This window comes from Furipterus horrens, unplaced genomic scaffold, assembly GCF_987537825.1.
Source record: "Furipterus horrens unplaced genomic scaffold, mFurHor1.1.pri manual_scaffold_11, whole genome shotgun sequence".
Lineage (NCBI taxonomy): Eukaryota > Metazoa > Chordata > Mammalia > Chiroptera > Furipteridae > Furipterus > Furipterus horrens.
The window spans coordinates 50,022,227-50,041,254 of record NW_028327181.1 but is presented as its reverse complement, the minus strand read 5'-3'; the positions used below and the strand labels follow the sequence as shown (position 1 = coordinate 50,041,254).

At 46.3% G+C, this 19,028-nt stretch overlaps 1 protein-coding gene and 1 long non-coding RNA gene across 2 annotated transcripts in view; one reads left to right on the top strand and one right to left on the bottom strand.

Annotated features, from left to right (window-relative positions):
• Nucleotides 1-6,329, bottom strand: part of LOC149997546 (uncharacterized) — a 78,868-nt gene extending 72,539 nt beyond the window's left edge. Inside the window, exons 1-2 of the mRNA XM_090257484.1 lie at nt 6,302-6,329; nt 5,844-6,115 (exon numbers count right to left, since the gene is read on the bottom strand). Of these exons, the coding sequence (XP_090113610.1) occupies nt 5,844-6,115; nt 6,302-6,329 (300 nt within the window). The remainder of the gene's footprint in view (nt 1-5,843; nt 6,116-6,301) is intronic.
• Nucleotides 6,330-8,518: 2,189 nt separating this feature from the next.
• Nucleotides 8,519-15,030, top strand: LOC149997545 (uncharacterized). Its single transcript, XR_016513994.1, has 4 exons — nt 8,519-8,942; nt 13,444-13,640; nt 14,654-14,793; nt 14,977-15,030. It is a non-coding gene; the product is annotated as an uncharacterized LOC149997545 (long non-coding RNA).
• The last annotated feature ends 3,998 nt before the right edge of the window (nt 15,031-19,028 follow it).

The following is a 19,028-nucleotide window of genomic DNA, read 5'->3' as shown; positions in this document are numbered from 1 at the left end:
TTTATTTTTGAGGTTCAATCATGTTGTAGCATGTCTCAGTACTTCATTCCTCTTTATAACTGAATAATATTCCACAATTTATGTATCCATTCATCCATCAGTGAACACTGGGTTGCTGCTATGTTTTGGCTACTGTGAATGGTGCTGTTATGAGCATGTGCATAAAAGCATTTGTTTTACAGTCTTGGAAAGAAGAACTTCGTAAGCATGAGATTAAAACTACAAACTACAAAGGGAAACATGGAAATTTAATAGCATTCATGCTTAAAACTACCATATGAAAAGAGAAATAACAATACATAAAAATTAAAAGACAAGTATCACATTAATATCTACAGTAGGAGTCAGCAAACTACAGCCCACAGGCCAAATCCTGCCAACTGCCTGACTTTGTAAATAGTTTTATTAGAAATAGCCATTTTTCATTAATGTACAGTCGTCCTTCTCTATATTGCGGTTCACTTATCGCGGTCTCACTGTATTGCGGGATTTTTAAAAAATATTATATATAATTATTTATCGCAGATTTTTCCCTATATCGCGGATATTGCAGTATTGTATATGTATGTTGTTAAAATTACGTAGGTTTAAGAGTGCAGAATATGTTTAAGAACATAAGTAGTGTTTATAAAAGTGTGAAAAGGTTAAGGGAATGGGAAAGGTTAATAAGGGACTGGGAACGGTTTATAAGTGTGTGGAAAGGGTTTATAAAGCCTTAAAAATATAAATATATATATATATATATATATATATATATATAAATACTAAAATAAATGTAAGGTTCCTACTTCACAGATTTTCACCTATTGCGGGGGGGCCCAGAACGTAATACCGACGATAAGTGAGGGAATACTGTATTGTCCATGGTGGCTTTGCACAGCAGCTTTTGTGCTATAATGGCAAAATTGCACAGTTGCCTCAAAGATTATACGACCTAAAAGGCTAGAATATTTACTATCTGGCCTTATACAGAAAAAGTTTGTGGACCTCTGACCTAGAGTATATACAGAAAGCTCCTACAAATCACCAGGGGCGAGGGGCAGGGAAACTAACTAGACTGAAGAAATGGACAAACAATACAAACTGGCAATGCACAAAAGAAATAAAACATATTAAATAAATATTATAAAAAGAGGCTTAGTCTCACTAGTGATTAGGGAAAATACTAAAGAATTAAATCATTTGATAATATCCAATCCTGGCAATGGTATGACACAGCCATTTAGAAAGGCAGTTTGATGATATCTATAACAATTTGGAACATAAAGAAGAAATAAATAGTCAACAGGAACAGAATCAAGAAACAAGAATATAAAAAAACAAGGAGAGGCTTAGGAACCTCCGGGACAACTTTAAAAGTATCAACGTCCAAATCACAGGAGTGCCAGAAGGAGAAGAGGAAGAGCAAGAAATTGAAAACTTATTTAAAAATATAACGAAGGAAAACTTCGCAATTTGGCAAAGGAAGTAGCCATACAAGTCAAGGAAGCACAGGGAGTCCCAAACAAGCTAGACCCAAAGAGGACCACACCAAGGCACGTCATCATTAAAATGCCAAAGGTGAAAGGTAAAGAGCCTTAAAAGCAGCAAGAAAAAAGCAGAGAGTTACCTACAAAGGGGTGCCTATAAGACTATTAGCTGATTTCTCAAAAGAAGCTTTGCAGGCAAGAAGGGACCAGCAAGAAGCATTCAGAGTGATGAAAAGCAAGGGCCTACAACCACGATTACTCTAGCCAGCAAAGCTACCATTTAGAATGGAAGGGCAGATAAAGTGCTTTCCAGACAAGGTAAAGCTAAAGCAGTTCATCATCACCAAGCCCTTATTACATGAAATGTTAAAGGGACACATTTAATAAAAAGATGATCAAAACTATAAATGGTAAAATGACAACAAACTCATAACTATCAACAAATGAATCTAAAAACAAAAACAAAGCAAACACTAGGACAGGAACACAACCATAGATATGGAGATCATATGAAGGACTGTCAGTGGGAGGGGGAAAGGGAATCATGGGGGAATAGGTGCAGGTATCGAGAAGCATAACTGGTAGGTACGAAATAAACAAGGGGACGTTAGGAACAGTATAAGAAATGGAGAAGCCAAAGAAATTATATGCACGACCCATGGACATGAACTAAGGGAGGGGGGGAGTTCCTGGACAGTAAGGAGGTACTGGGCAGAAGGGGCAAAGGGAAAAAATTACGACAACTGTAATATCATAATCAATAAAATAGAAACAAATGTAATGCACTTGATGTCAACCCCGTCTTTTTTTTTTTAAGTATTTGCCCCCAGAGAAATACTTGCTTTCACGCAGGCACAATGCACCCAGAAGCATTTAGAAAGCTGTTCACTGAAGCATTCACTGTTTATAAGCCAGCAAAACCGAGAAGTAACCTTGCTGGCCACCAATAGAGCAAAACTGTAATACATACCTGGTGGTACACTCTACCAAATGATCTTGGTATATTTGTACTTAATAACATAAAAAGAGAAGTAAGACATGTTGCCATCCAGAAAAAAATAATGTTGCAAATACGTACCAACAGGTTAGGTTAAAAAAGGTTTTAAGTGTGCATTTAAATCCATATATGTGCAGAGAAATGCACAGGAGACCTGAAGGATAAATGCCACCCTGTGAACAGGGGCTGGGGCTGGAGGATGCCATGACAAGTAATAAAGGACGTTGCTTATTCCTTATCCTGGATCACTCTGAATTCCAGTGGTGAGGAAAGAATCAGGAACTCCTCTGCTCCAAACCAGTCATCTCAGGGTCCCTGGTGGGATCCCCGAAGCCTGCCCTCCGAGCCACCTTTTGTAACATAATCCTCTTTGACACAACTCTCCTCGCCATGTGTTTATGGGGTGGCCACTACAGACCCTTAATATGAGTAGGGGAGAGAACAGTGGCTGAAGAATCCTAACTGTGTCCCTGTACAGGCAAGGGTCTCTCTTCTCTGGGGTTCAGTCTTCTCATGGTTAAAAGTGGTTTAGCTGATCACAAATCTCTTCCAGGTCTGATGCTAGGATGCAGTCCCTGGGAGAGGTTTCTGTAGCACTCTGGGGGAAAAATAAACAAAACCCACAGCTGTGGAAATAAGCTCAGAGCAGAAGGCTCAGAGAAATGTCTGCCCCTGGGACGATGACATCCCAGGGCAAAAGGCCTTCTCACTGCCTCACTGATCTCAGTGCCCTCACCTCTTAGAGAGGGGGTGGCCTCAATTATCACCGCTCTATCTGCCTGGCTTGATGGCCTAAAATAAACTCAGGACCGAGAAGGCAGCAGGAAGCAGGGGCTTGCAGGAGACTGATGAGAACCAATTGGCTGAGCTTTTCTAAAGGATCCACGAGGATGAGAGGAAGAACTAGGGGGAGGGGTGGGAAGGGGAACAGATGCAGAGAGCAGCAAGCAGCGAAGGCTGTTGGCAACATCCCTGAGTCTCCCTCCTCTTTTCAAGAGCAGTTTTTTCCTGAAAGATCCCAGAAGGCAGAGGGCTGACTTAATCGCACCCACCACAAATAACCCCACTCATTATTTCAGAAACTACCATTGCAGTTGTGCCCTGGAACTCAGGTCTGTTTTAAAACCCACAATTCAACGGTCGATACAGTGAAAGCTAACATACTTTAAATTTGTGACCCCACTCATTTGAATCAAATTAATAATTAACAGACTTTTCAAAAATTTTTAACAGGTTCAACTCAAATATGCAGATTCCATTCTAGTTTATCTAAACTTAAGAATCAAAAAATAAGACCCAATCTACCAATTTTGGTAGTTGCCTGAAATAACCAGGAAACCCTCAGAATAACCCTTGCTGCCCTGGTGGGTAGCTCGGTTGGTTACAGCGTCATCCTGATACACCAAGATGCAGGTTTGATCCATGGTCAGGGCGCATACAGAATCAACCAATGAATGAAATGCATCAATAAGTGGATCAACCCTCCCTCTAAAAAGATATATATGAACAATGCTTGCCAAGCTCAGGAATGAATTTCCTAAATCCAAGTTTACTATTCTGTAGGTGATTCTTTTTTTACTGTACAAAAAGTCTGATAAGTTATCAGCCCTTGCTTTTCACCACAGCCTGGTGAGTGACGTAAGTCAGGGATCTCTAGTCCCAATGTACAGAAAAAGAAATGAACAATACAGAGGCAAAGGGGACTGTTCAAGGTCACGCAGCTGCGAGTGACAGCCAAGACTAGAAGCAAGGTGTCCTGACTGCAGGCCCAGGACCCTCATCACCACACCACTGCTTCTCAGAAAAAGGCATCCAGCCAAGAAGAGGGAATCTCCCTTGCAAACCCTACCCGCAGCCCCGAACACCTAACCAGGAAGCAGCTCTGCCTTCCCGAGAGGACCTGGCCCTTTGGTCCTAACAACCCTGTGACTGCAGCGGTCAGTGTCTGCTGACGCAGTTCTGTTTTGGGTTTTTTGGTTTCTAATTTTTTTGGTTTTAGATGAAAGGAGTCTTTTCCTGGCCAGTGGGAACCTGACCTCAGAGGGAGGCACGAAGTCCCAGGCCGTGAGCCCTCCACCCAACCCTCCACTCTCCTCAGCCCCGTGAACACGCGCGGCCCTGTGGGCACTCAAGGAGCACTCGAGACAGCCAGGCGGGTGCACCTGAAAGCAGCGGCTTCCTTCGAAGGGGTTCTTCTGGAACAGCAGCGGCTAAACCAGCCCCCACACTCCCCGGAATGTGAAAGGAGCTCCCTGGGCTGATTCAGGGGTGTGGCAGAAAAATCTCTGAAGAGGATGCAGGCAGGGCAGAGGGCAAGGACACACCCCACGGGGACACAGACGGGGCTGCATCAGGAAACCCAAGAAATCAGCATGTGCCAAAGCCCTCCCAGGGTCCAGAGACTCCAGGACACTGGCTCCCGAAGGCCAGTGGGGTCGACAGCCCCACTTCTTGGGGAGCTGCCACCAACACAAACGCCCCATGTCCCACATCGCCCCAGGGCTCTGTATTCCTCAAGGCTGCGACTCTGATGCACGTTTGGGAGCTACTGGCCTCCCCTAAAGCCCTCGCCTGGCGGATAGAGCAGGAAGGGAACGACTCTTCCCAGGACCCACAGGCTCCTCAGTCCTCGAAAGTGACTGGAGAGCTGGGCCCCAAGCGCAGAAGAGGAGCCCCAGGTGAAGTTCAAGAGCAAGGCCCTCCCCCCAGACCTCAGGACCCCTCAACTCTGCAATCCCCGACAGGGGCGATGACGCGGAGCAAGGGCAGGCTGGGTCTGACACGAGGGACACCCCGGGCCCGCTGGGGGACAAGTCTAAGTGCGGCCCTAAGTCAGACTCGGGGGGTGGGGGGGACCGTGAGGCAGCAAGACCTCCTAAAGCGCCTTGTTCCTACTAAGAAAAACCAGGCGTTGCTGAGTCACCCAAGAAGCACGAATCACACGGCAGGGCTACGGGAACGGGAAAGGATGTTATTTCTCGGCACACTCGAGCATCTTCCCTTTGTCCCGAGTCTATCAATACACTTCTCGCCCTCCCCCCGCCCCCTCCCCCAAGGACTCACGCACATTTTTTCTGCTCCTTTTCCATTTCCTTCAGATGCACCCCCACCTCCGCCCGCCTCGGGCACAAGGCAACGTCCGCTCGCTTGTCCACAGCAGGACTATGGTCTCACGGGCGTCGGGACCAGGGAGGGGGGGGTCGCCTGCACCCCGGGCGAGGCGCTCTGCCCGCCTCAGCCGGCCCCTCCAGACCCTCAGCGGGGTGGCCCGCGCCCGGGAACTTACAGCCCGAAGGGGACGCCCGGGACGGCGGCTGCACTGCGCGGGGCCTGGCTCTCCGTCTCTGGGGCAGCCCTGGGACCCCCCGCCCGCTCACCTGCGTCAGGTCCTCGTCGTTGAGCAGATGCGACTCGCCCGGCTTGAAGCAGTTCTGACACTTGCTCTTGTTGAAGATGTTGGCCTGGACTTTCCTGCACGGGTTCTCCTTGGCCGCCGACAAGGTCGGCGCGGCGGCGAGGCCCGACGGCCTGGTCCGGCGCGCTGCGCGGCGGACGGCGGCCAGAGGGGCAGCGGCACCATACACGGAAGGCTGGGAGACTGAGGCCGGGCTCAGCGCAGGCTCCGCGGCATGCCCCGGCCGGCCGCCGCCTCAGAGCCGGGCCGGGAACGTAGGCCGGAGCGCGCCCCCGGCGGTCAGGGTGGCTTCGCAAGCGCTGGGATTCGGCCCGGGCCTTTCCTCTCACGACGGTGCTCCGATGCACCGCGCGCCCGGGCACCTCCGCGCCGGGCCCCGCGCCCCCAACAGAGCGCGCGGTCCCTGTCGCCCGCCCGTACAGCCACCGCCCCGCTGTCGCGGGCCCATGGACGCGGCCTCCTGGGCCCGCTGCCTACCTGCGCTCGGCCCGCCTCTCAGGTACCGGCCCGCTGCGGGTCCCTGCACTCGGCCCGCCACCAGTGCCCCGGGCGCCCGGCGAGCCGCTGCAAATGGTACGGGAGCCTCACGCACTCCCGAGGCGGGGTAGGCGGGTGGGCGGGCGCGGGGGAGGAGGAAGCCAGAGGGGCAGCGCGCGGGGCGTGGCCGCCCCCCCCCACGACGCGATCGGCGGCCCTGTTGGCCAATGGCAGCGCCGATCTTCAGCTAACAAAGAAACCCCTCGGCCAATGGAAGCCAGGGGCGGGGACAAAGGGCAGCAGGGAGTAAGGTAAGTTGTGTAAGAAGGAAGGTGGGGCGCGGGGATGGGACGTTCAGGTTTGGTGGACTGGTGTCGCGGGCAGCAGAGTACTGACAGCTGCGCGGGCGGGGGCGGGGGCCCACCGAGGGAAGGGGTGGAACCGACCTCCCGGCGGGTTCTCTGCAGACCTCTCACTTCCAGCGTAGCCTTTCCGTCCCCATCTGGATACACAAGCCTAGCGTTGCTTTAACACCTACTATGTGCCAGCCCTCCCCACCTCCATCGTATGACTCATACTCAATTCCAAGTGCTTGATGTGCATTAAAGTTTCACGGCCTCTCTCTTATCATCCCTATTTTACATACGAGGAAACTGCGGGGCAGAGAATTTAAGAAATAGGTGGTAGGGTTTCAGGGGATGAGTAAAAGAAGATGTCAGCCTCCTAGAGCTGTGAGTTCTATTGTGGGAGATGATTGAGGGCTGACTCTGCGCCAGACACTGAAGTATGAACTCTCATCCCGGTTGTGTGTTTGAGGGAATGAAGACTCAGACGCCCGAATTAACTTGTGCAGTCTCCGGAACCACCTGGGGAAGAATGTAAAGGAGGCACAGGCAGAAGAGTCAGGAGCCCAAAGAGGGGGAAATGAGCTCTTTGATAATATAGGGGCTCTTCAGGAAGGTAGGGAAATTAATGCAGATGGTGAGAGACTGAGGAGAAAGGAGTAGATAGGCTGAAGCTAAAAGGATTCACGACCGCCAGGTCACCCAGGGCCTTGGATTCCAACCTAAGGCATATAAATGTCGTCGCGCTGACAGTCACAAGTCAACCATGGGAATCTAAACAGGGGGAGTGAGCTAACTGAGCCCTTACAGAGGAGGTGACATTGAAGCATGTGTTAATGGCAGCGACAGCAGCTGTTGCTTGGGGAATGGGAAGGTTCTAGGAGAGGTAGCAAGCACTTCCAGAGCTGGTACTTTTCCACTGATCATCTGGTGACTATCTCAGGAGACAGATTCCAATTTAGTAAGATGCTTTCCTCCAAAGGGAACTAAGGGAAGCTAGATCAAAGTCTTGAGCAGGCTGAGGGAGAAAGCTCTGCCCCTCACTAACTCTGTGGCCTTGGTAAATCCCTTCTCCTGCCTACCGCCTCAGTTACCTCGCCTACACAATTGGCATGATTGTATGGTTGTTTTGAGCATCACCTGATATAATGCTTGAAAATTTGTGAATCTAGAAAAAGGGTATTGATTGTACTATTAATGTGACTTTCTATTGGTTTAAATTTTTGCAGTGTGTGCGTGTGTGTGTGTCAGGGAAGACAGACAATTCTTGCCTGTATAGAATACTCAGAAACCGATACCAATGGTGGCCTCTAGGGAGGGGAGCTGGGTGGTTGAGAGGTGACCTACTTTTAATTCTCACTGTAAGCCCTTTTGTTCCCTTTGGATTTGGTGTTGTATGAATGTACGACTTGTTTTAAAACGATTTTTAGAAGTTGTATCCATGCCTCAAGGTCAACTCAATGGCCACTTCCCTTATGAAAATGCTTGGCATATTCTGCTCAAGTCAGTGGACACATCCAGCACCTGCCCTGCACAGCACGGGTCCACAGCTGGGGGTATACAGAAGCAATTGATTCAAGCCTGGAAGGAGCTCAACTTGAGCAAGTGGAGAATCAGCAGGCAGACAAATTCCATCCAGGGTGTTGCGGCTATCCAGACAAGGGCACCCAGGTGCACGTTTGGCTTCAGGGACAGCTCCTTGGAGGAGGCAGTGCCTGGGCTGAGTAAGATCCAGCCAGGAGGAGGGAGAGGGAAGGCATTCCAGAGAGGAGCTCAGGGTAGAGGCTCAGGGCTTGGAAAGCAGTGGGTGTGTCCATGAATACAAGCACCTTGATATTACTGGGTAGTGCAGAGAGATGAGAGTAACAAGCAATGAGAATGATTGGGAGGATTAAATAGATGAGGCATGTGGAGGTTTAGCAGATTAGAGCTCAGCTTCTTCAGGGAGATGGGTGTTATTATTGTATAATTATTATTTTATCACCATTTTACAGAAAACACGTATGAGGCTCAGGGTATTTAAAGAACTTAACTGTGGTCAGAATATAGACCTTTTAAGTGAGGATTCAAACCCTCACAGGCTGACACCAGAGTTGCCTGGGCAATGGAGGACCATTAACTCATTTTTTTTTTTAAGATAAAAATAATAAGTGCTGTTGTTCTGGAGAATGAATCAGAGGCAGAAGACTGGAAACACTATCAATCAGGAAACTACTACAATAGCCCAGAGAGTAGAGAAGGTAGGGACATGAACTAAGTAAAGGGTCAGTGGGAGAAGAGAATGAATGTGGGAAATATTTAGGAGGTGGAATAGCTACATTTAACCTTTTACTGTACTATCTCCAAAACTTGACTATACTATGAACACCATGAGGGCAGGACTGGATCCAGTTTTCTGCTGCAGTTCTAGTACCGAACTCAGTACCTGGCACAGGGTAGACTCTCAAAAAGTACACAACAAGTAAATAAATGAAAACTTACTGTTCTGTCTTTTATTCTCATATCTCCCATCCCAGATTATAAAATCCATGGAAAAGGGTCTATGTTTTATAGTCTTGGGTTCCATTTCCAGGGGCCTAGAACAACACTATGCACAAGGGCAAATAGCGTGAACATATTCATGGGCTGTACACTTAAGGTGTGTTCACACTATTGTATACATCTCAATGTATGAGTATAATGTACATCTCAAAAAAATAATAAACAAAGAAACAAACATGCAAAGGCCTCTCAAGTGGGCCCCAAATGCAGGTAAATTCTGCTCTGTGCACCTGACAGCTGCACGGGAAAGTGTCCCTGCATCCTGTGAGGGAGCAGAATTACATACAGGAGTACCCACTCTCATAGAAAGCTATAGAACCCCCCCACACATACATAGGCACACACCCACAAAGGTAGCCACTATTTGATCTCCATCACCACATATTAGTCTGGTCTATTCTTGAACTTTCTATCAGTAGACTCTTCACTCTCTGTGTCTGGCTTTTCTCATTCAGCAGTAGGTCTGTGAGATTCATCTGTGTTGTGTGTGCTGGTACTTCATGCTGCCACGTAGTCCACTGTGTGGAAGTACCATACTACAATTCATCTATCCATGCTTCCGTAGTTGGCCGTTTGGGATGTTCCCAGTTTGGGCCATTATGAATAAAGATCTCAGACCATCCTTGTACATGTCTTTTGGTGGACGTAAGTATTTATTTCCATTGGGAACACCCAAGAGGGGGATTGTGGGGTTGTTTGGTGTCAACCAAAGATCATAGTTGTCAACTCAATAACAACAGGAGTCCCCAGTTTGGGATTCAGTGAAGGGGGAGAGATTTTATTGCCTGAAAACATCTCAAATGTAATGTAGTTTGGCTATGTAATAGCACAACTGTGATACAGCCCAATAATGGAACAGCATGGCTATTCCTGGCAAGGGTGAGAGCCTGGAAGATAGTCTTCAACAGGAATTGAGACTTTGCTCTCTGAGCCAGAGGCGAGTTTACTTATGGAGACAGAAATCTCCAGCCCTGGGCCTTGATTGATCCATTCTCATTCAAATAAGGACTCCAAATCCTCACAGTTTGATCCAGAAAGCACTGCCCTGATTGGTCAGAATGGAGCCACTCTAATTGGTTGGTGAAGAGGCTAATGAGACTTTTATAGTAGCACAGCTCCCATTAGACAGGGAAAGACTCAGTCCTATTGGTTGAAATAAGATTCCAGAAATTCCTTTATAAGGGCTGGCTCAGAGGGCAGGAACACAGTGCATGCAGGCAGGCAGTTCAGTGCAGGCTTCTCCTGGAAGTGTGATTTGCAAGTGTCTTTAGCAATGGCTGCTAGGCTCTGTTTTTAAATTTGAACCCAATCAGCCACCAGAAGCCCTTCTTAACAGGTACATTGATTCTCAGGGTCAACATAAATGTATATTTACCTTAATAGGAAACTGCTAAACAGTTCTCCCAACCTGAGAGCAGGACCTCCTCTTACCTTTTATCTTTTAATAACTGATAATAAAATTCACCAGGCAGGAGTGTGGGGTGGGGGACACACATGTAAACTCTATAGATTACCAGTGCCCTCTCATGGAAATTCTGAATCAGTATATCTTTTGGAGCTCAGGAATCTAGTTTTTTTAAGTATATTTTATTGATTATGCTATTACAGTTGTCCCAATTATTTTTCCTTTTCCTCCCCACTTCCCAGTACCCTCTTCCCTCCAGCAATCCCACCCCCTTAGTTCCTGTCCATGGGTTGTGCAATATAAGCTCTTTGGCTTCTCCATTTCCCTTACTATTCTTAACATCCCCCTATTTTGTACCTACCAGTTATACTTCTTGATCCCTGCATCTTGTCACCTATTTGCCTATGCCCCCTCCCTGCTGACAACCATCTATATGATCTCCATATCTACAGTTCTGTTCCTGTTCTAGTTGTTTGCTTTGTTTTGTTTTTTATTTTTTCAGATTCAGTTCTTAAATTTTGTGAGTTTTTTGACATTTTACTGTTTACAGTTTTGATCTTCTTTTCTTAAATAAGCCCCTTTAATGTTTCATGTAATAATGCCTTGGTGATAATGAACTCCTTTAGCTTTACCTTGTCTGGGAAGCACTTTATCTGCCCTTCCATTCTAAATGATAGCTTTGCTGGATAGAGTAATTGTGGTTGTAGGTCCTTGCTTTTCAACACTTTGAATGCTTCTTGCCAGTCTCTTCTTACCTGCAAAGTTGCTTTTGAGAAATCTCCTTTGTAGGTAACTATCTTCTTTTCTCTTGCTGCTTTTAAGATTCTCTCTTTATCTTTTTTAACCTTTGACATTTTAATTATGATGTGTCTTGGTGTGGTCCTCTTTGGGTCCAACTTGTTTGGGACTCTGTGCTTCCTGGACTTGTATGTCTATTTCCTTCGCTGAATTAGGGAAGTTTTCTTTCATTATTTTTTTAAATAAGTTTTCAATTTCTTGCTGAAGAGGAAGCTCTTCTCCTCTAGCACCTATGATTCAGATGTTGGCACTTTTGGAGATGTCCCAGAGTCTTCTTATTCTCTTCTTGTTTTTTGAATTCTTATCTATTCATTCTGTACTAGTTGACTGTTTATTTCTTCCTTGTGTTTCAGTCATTGATTTGAACCACAGATTCCTTCCCTTTGCTATTGGTTCCCTATGGATTTTTCTTTGTTTCTCTGAGTGTAGCCTTCATTTCTTCGCTTATGCATTTGCTGTACTCGATGAGTTCTCTGAGCACTCTGATTACCAGTGTTTTGAACTCTTCATTTGATTGGTTGGCTGTCTCTGTTTTGCTTAGTTCTTTTTCTGGAGTTTTGATCTGTTCTTTCATTTGGGCTGTATTTCTTTGCCTCCTCAATTTGGCAGCCTCCCTGTGTTTGTTCCTGTGTATTAAGTAGAGCTACTTGGCATCCTATTATGTTGTAAGGGGCAGAGCTTAGGTATTTGTCAGTGCTGGGTGACCCGTTTCATCACTTTGTGGGGTCATCTGGATAAATATTTCTTTCTTAAATTTTTGATTGTTGGCTGCAACATGGCAATTGCAACACACGGGCCCAATGAGGCACTGGTGATTTCAGGCTCCCAGCCAAGATGGAGGCATAGGTAGACACACTTCGCCTCCTCGCACAACCATAAAAAGGATCACAACTAATCTCAAAACAAAACAATCGGAACTTCCAGGATTTTTTTTTTTTTTAATAAGTGTGCCAGGCAGGATTTCTTATCTTTAGGTAAGTTTTAGAAACAGTGATTGGAGCCAAGGTCTTCAAATCCTGGGGGATTTAAAAAATATCTACTCAAAGCCCCCATTCCCAGACATTCTGATTTAATTGACATCTGGAAAAAGCTTCTTGGTTGGGAGATTCTGATGTCCAGTGATTAAGAGACAGTAGAGAGGAAAAGGCTTTGAGGTCACACAGACTCAGGATAATCCCAATGGTGGTCACGTCTCAGGTAGCTGTTGCTGCATAAAACCACCCCATCCCTACTGAGAGCAGTGGCTTAACCACTGTTTTTTTGCCTCTCATGGTTCTGTGAGTTGACTGGGTTCAGCTGAGCAGTTCTGTTGAGTCCTGCTTGGGGTTCTTTAATGCGCGTGCAATCAGGTGGTGACCAGGCTGAACTGCTCCCTTCCCTGCTCCTCAGAGCTTCTCCTTCCCCATGGTCTCTTCCTGAGTCTCTCTCTCTCTGTTTTAAGTATCTTTAATTAATTAATCAATTAATCCTTACCCAAGGATGCATTCACTGATTTGAGAGACAGAGGAAGGGAGAGAGAAAGAGAGAAGTGAGACATCGATGTGAGAAGGAAACATCAGTTGGCCACTCCCTCTATGCACCCCAACCAGGTTCAAACCTGCTACTGGTCAAGGGGTGTGCCCTGACCAGGAATCGAACCCACAACCTTTTGGTGTATTGGAGGACACTCCAACCACTCTGCCAGGGCTCTCCCCAAGTCTCTTAAGTCCCTCCTCAGCATTCCTCAGAGTGTTCCAAGAGGTGGGAAGCAGAAGCTACCAGTTGTCATAGAGGCTAGGCCTGACATTAGTGCAGTATCTCTTCTGCTTTCTCTTAATCAGCACAAGGCTGACCCCCAAATCCAGGCAGGAGGGGACTACACAGGGTTCAAATCCCAGGAGGAATGGTTCACCGGGGCCATCTTTGAGACTAGCTACCGCAAATAGTGTCTACTTCATAGAGCTTTTATGAGAACTTTTTTTTTTTTCTCACTAAATTTTATTACCTTCTTCGCTTAGGGTCGTCTTTTTTACACCTGTGATGCACCCAAAGGTGACCAATGTAAATTTTTTAAGTGGCTCGAACAAGTGACCTCAGGACATTTATCACAGGAAGAATCCCCGCCTGCCACCGTGTTGAGTGATGCCAAGAGCATTGGCATGTACTTGAGAAGCCAGCAAGTGCCCCTCTATGAGGAATGCCAGCTTTTGGTGAGGTGCGTTTTATGGAAACAAATCATTGCCTCCACTTATGTCAGGAAATCGTAACATCACAGAACTATCGTCAGTTTTAAAAGCAGTGAAAGACAGAAGCTCCAAAGGGGAGCTGTCCTCTGAGAGTCAGCAGTGTCACAGTATCAGGGAGGCTGCGGGACCGCGACTCTTCTGGCCATTTTGGTGCACGCTCACAGTCCCAAGGGAAACCTGCTGGAGAGACCACACGTGCGGTTTGGGTCAGGGCGGCATAACGGGGCGCCTTGCACGAGCCGAATGACGAGGTGTTCGGGGTAAAAGAGCTGGTTTTTGGAAACACGTCTCATAGACGTGGGATCACCCAAAAAGTAAATATAACGAGCACTTGCTTGGTAACTTAATGGTGACACGTGCTGGGAGCTCACAGGTCCAGCACTTTGCGTGTCTTAGTTCGTCATTGTGACCTGTAGGAGGTGGCCGTGCGGGGCTAGCTCGTCACTCCCGTCACCGCTGCGGCAGCTCAGTTTCGTAGGTGCTTCTAGATGCTCTTGCTGTCTCGGTCTCTGACACGGTCACCCTTCTATGAGGGCTGCTGCCTTCTTCCTTGGACACAATATGTTTTTGTTTTGTATATATGTATGAAAGAATATGAAAACAGGCACCTCCTCGTTCTTTTCTTTTCCTACTGTATTTTAAAACAAGATTTTAAAAACAATTGTACCTTCAAACTTCCAGTTCTAAAGCAAGTCCTGGGAGTGCGGTGGCCAGAATGCCGAGTGTGGTCAGTGATACTGTGTTGAGTGTATGTGAAAGCCGCTCAGAGAGGAAACCTTAAAAGTTCTCACAAGAAAAGTCCGTAACTGTGTACTGATGGGTGTTAACCAGACCCACCGCGGGCATCACGTCACTGCGTGCATAGAATTATGATGTTGCACACCTGGGACTAATGTAATGTATATATATGCTCATTATGTCTCGGTTAAAAAATTGGTACCTTAAGATTCAAATTCATTTTTGCTTTTTACTCATTTTGCAGAAAAGGATTTGATTTTCAAAGAAAACAGTATGGCAAAATGAAGAAGTTTGCAACTGTAAACCCTGAGTTTTATAATGAACCTAAGAGCAGACTTTATCTCAAGCTGAGTCGGAAGGAAAGTTCTTCAACGTACAGCAAAGGTAAGCTGGTGGGTCTTGTGGGCGCCTCTCAGCTGTGTCCAGCCCTGGAAACGCTTCATGTATTTGTACATGTTTTCTCAAAATTTGATTACTTTTATTTAGTTAACAAGAACTTTTAATTTCTCCCAGAGCAGCAAAAATACAACTTCTGAAGGGATTTTTAAAATCCTGGTTTCCTTTCAGTCCCAGCGCCGAGGTGCCTGGAGGGGCCCCTCCCGCGGTGAGTCCCCTCATAGCCTGTCTGTTCCATCTCGGGGTGAAGCTCCGCAGGCCGGGCCTCCTCCACAGCTGCTCGCGCGCCCCCAGCACACCACCGCGCAACTGGATGCTGTGCATTCTATTTCAAAAGCCCCTCCTTTTCCTTTGGTTTTGTTTGCTGCATCTGTATTAGGCCTTCATCCACTGCAGTTGGCAACAAGAGAGTGGACAGAAGAAAATTTATCCCTCCAGCCTTCTCAGCTGCCAACACCAAACGTGAGCTGCCCAGCCTCGAAGCAGCACTGCGGTTAGCGGGCGAGCTGATCCAGGAGCACAGGTTAAACGAGGACCAAGCTGTGGCTCTCACGCAGATGGCTCGCATGGTGGCATCGCACGGATGAGCCGAGGAAGCAGAGGGGCCGCGCGCCTGCACGCCCCCCATCGCCATCGTCCACGGTGAGGCGCAGGGAAGAGCGGTCAGCTGCAGGCTGGGCGTGACCCTCTGTCTCCCAGTCTCCTGCTCAGCCCCTGCCCCTGTCCCACGCCCCACGCCCCGAAACTGATCTTGCCTCCAACATAGGAAGTGCAGATCGAAGCAAAGTCCAGTGCCCCTGCGCGTGCCCTGTTCCGGCCTCTGGGTCTGCCCCCAGGAAAGGAGCTTTGCTCTCCCCTCAGCGCTCACACTTCATCCGGCTCCGCCCCCGTTCAGCTCCTTTCCTCTCAGACCTCCCCCCCGAAGCTGCGCTGACCTTCTGTCCTGTTGACCAAGCCAGACGCCCGGGAGGCATCCTCACTTACTCTCTCACCAGATGAAGTGCCTTTCTCTTCATCCTCCTCCTCCTCCCCTTCCTGCTTATCTGCTGCCCCATCAGCTGAGTCACTGAGATGTGTCCCTGCCCCGTTTCTGTCTTCATGGCGAGCTCCAGCTCGTAGGGACCCCTCAATCCAATCTCCACAGTCCCGCTCAGCCATCAGTGCAAACGAAAAACGGCCTTATGAGAACTTTTTATAATGGTACCTGAAACATAGTAAATACTCAAAAATTATTTATTATTATAACTATAATCCCTGTGTTCGGGTTGGCAAATTTTTTTTGTAAAGAGCAAGAGAGTAAATATTTTAGACTTTGTAGGCTGAACGGTCTCTGTTGCAACTACTCACCTCTGCCATTGTCACATGGAAACATTCATAGACAATACATAAATAAATGAGTGTGACTTCAAATGGTGATGGTTGGGTTTAGTGAGATTATATGTACTGGATACCCAGCAACCAGTACAGAGCCCCATATGCTCTGTACTGGCTTTGTAATAACAAGTAGTGGTCTAGATTTGGCCATTTCTCTTGGGTCCCCTCTTCTCCTGTTGCTCGGGCCTTCCTTTCCCAACCAGTCTCTCAGAAAGATCAGTCTCCCTGATTGTGGTCTAGCCCCTGTCAGCCAGATGTCAGCTCTTGGGGAGTTCCATGGCCCTGGAGCACTGACAGCATATTGGGCTCTGTACTGGTTGCTGGGTATCCAGTACATATGATCTCACTAAATCCAACTATCAACATTCGAAGTCACCTCTGGCAGTGCCAAGTGGTGCCTGATAGGGGTCATTAGGACCCTCCCCCCATCTTCTGTCAGTCTCCTCAAAGCTACCCCAAATAAACATATACTTTAATTAAATGGTATATATTTTAATTAATATGTGCTTAATTAATAAACCTACCCCTTCCCTGAGTGCCATCGGAATTAGTATTATTCTCAGTTTACAGATGAGGACAAGTATCATATTTAAGTTATACAACCAGTAAATTATAAGCCTGGGTTCAGACATGGGCAGCATGTTTATAACCACTGCCCTACACAGCCGGCAGCCAAGGATGCTGCTTGCCTGCTGGGAGTGCTGGAAGCCTGGGCCCTGCCCTTCCTCGAGGCTAAGGTGGCTGCCTAAAAACAGGAAGCAACATCAGAAGACCTCAGAGGCCCCTTCCAGCTCTGACTCCAGGGTGCTAAGTGATAACAGTCCTGAGCTGTATACCACAACAGCATGCCAGGCATTAGACGTAAAAAGTCCACCAGAAAGACGATGTAGCCATACTATTAAAGTGTTAAATTTGTATACCCTTTGGGCTAGTGATTGCACTTGTAGAAAGACAGGCTGTAGAATTGCCCACCTGGGTACACAAAAGTATGTTATGTACAAGGATGTTCGCTGCATTACTGTTCTTAACAGCAAAAATCTGGAGATGTGCCAGCTGTCCCCCATTAGGGGATCAGATAAATAAATTATGGTTTTTTGATACAGGGGAGTGCCACAAAGCTATTAAAGAATGAGAGAGTGCTGAAGTGGCCAACCATCTGCAAAATACAGTGAAGTTTAAAAGCTAGTGAGAAAATGGTGTGTACAGTGGTATAGCTCATCCCTGTTATAAGTATGTATGTTTCTACAATACACATAGTTAGCTTTTAAATAGGAAAAACTGGAGGCATATACAACTGTTATAATTAACTCTGGGAGGAAAAAGAATGGGGACTCTCACCCAAGCCATAGATTTATATTGTGTTTAAAATTTTTAACAGACTTTTTTTTTAATTAATAGAAAGAGAGTTGCATGATGAAGGTTTGTATTCCTATTATCCAGATTTAATAATCAACTTATGACATGTATCGTTTCAGGCATACCCCCACCCACCCGTCCTCTTCCATATCATATCGAAGAAAATCTCCAAGTCATATTATTTCTTTCATAAATACTTCAGTGCATGTCTCTAAAAGATAAGGACTATTTTTTAAAAGTAGCCACAATACTATAATCACCACTAAAAAACCCCCACAATAATTCTTTAATATTATCAAATGTCCAGTAAGTAATTTCCAGTAATCTTATAAAAGCATGAATTATTTTTGTGATAAGAAAAAAAATGAGCCCTGGCTGCTGTGGCTCACTGGATTGAGTGTCGGCCTGCGAACCAAATGTCGCTGGTTCGATTCCCAGTCAGGGCACATGACTAGGTTGCACGTCAGGTCCCCAGTTGGAGGCACGAGTGAGAGGCAACCACACAGTGATGTTTCTCTCCCTCTCTGTCTTCTTTCCCCTCTCTCTAAAAATAAATAAACAAACAAATAAATAAGTAAATTTTTTTTTTTAATGAAAAAGAAAAAGTGTCAATCCAGAGGGTAGATTGGTACTTTCCTGGAGATTTGTTTAGTGATGCTTATCAAAAGCCTTAAAAAATGTGCTTATCTTTTGATCCAGAAATCCTAACCCATTAATTTGTTCTAAGAAAACAAAGTGCAAGAGGCACACAGACACTGTTCCCTGGAGTGTGCAGTACCTGTTTCAGAGAAGTGGCTTGAAAAATATTGTTGAATCTGAAGTTGAGATTCTTTGCAGCCTTGTTTTTAAAAGGAAAAACTGAAGCAACAGAAATGTATGATGTTAAGATACTGGCTAAATCAGTGAAGGCAGATCCATGAAATGGGAGTCTTGTTCTGTCATTTAAAATCAGGTTGTAATAACACATGTAGATACTCTCCCTACATGAGGTGGAGCTTAGTCTCCCTCCCCTTGAGTGTGGTGTGGACTTCATGATTGGTGTCCAAAGAATGTAGAATGAAAGGTAGGGGGATAGTATGTTTACAAGGGTGAACCCCAACAGATGCTCCCTTACCTTAACATCAGCAGTGATAAATCATGTGGCTATCAGGCACCCCTTGATATAATGTGGTCTTCCCTATAAACTGTAACCCCAGTCTCATCATGAGAAAAACATCAGACAAACTCAAATTGAGAGGCATTCTACAAAACACCTGAGCAGTGCTCTTCAAAGCTGTCAAGGTCATGAAAAACAAGGAAAGACTCAGATACTGTCACAGACCAGAGGAGCTGAAGGAAACAAGTTAGACTGAATGCATGTGGGGTCCTGGATGCAGTCCTGGAACAGAAAAAATAACATTTGTGGAAGAACTGGAAAAATCCTAATATAGTCTGCAGTTTAGTTAATATTTTATTAATGTTAATTTTTAGTTTGGCAAAGGTACCAAGGTTAT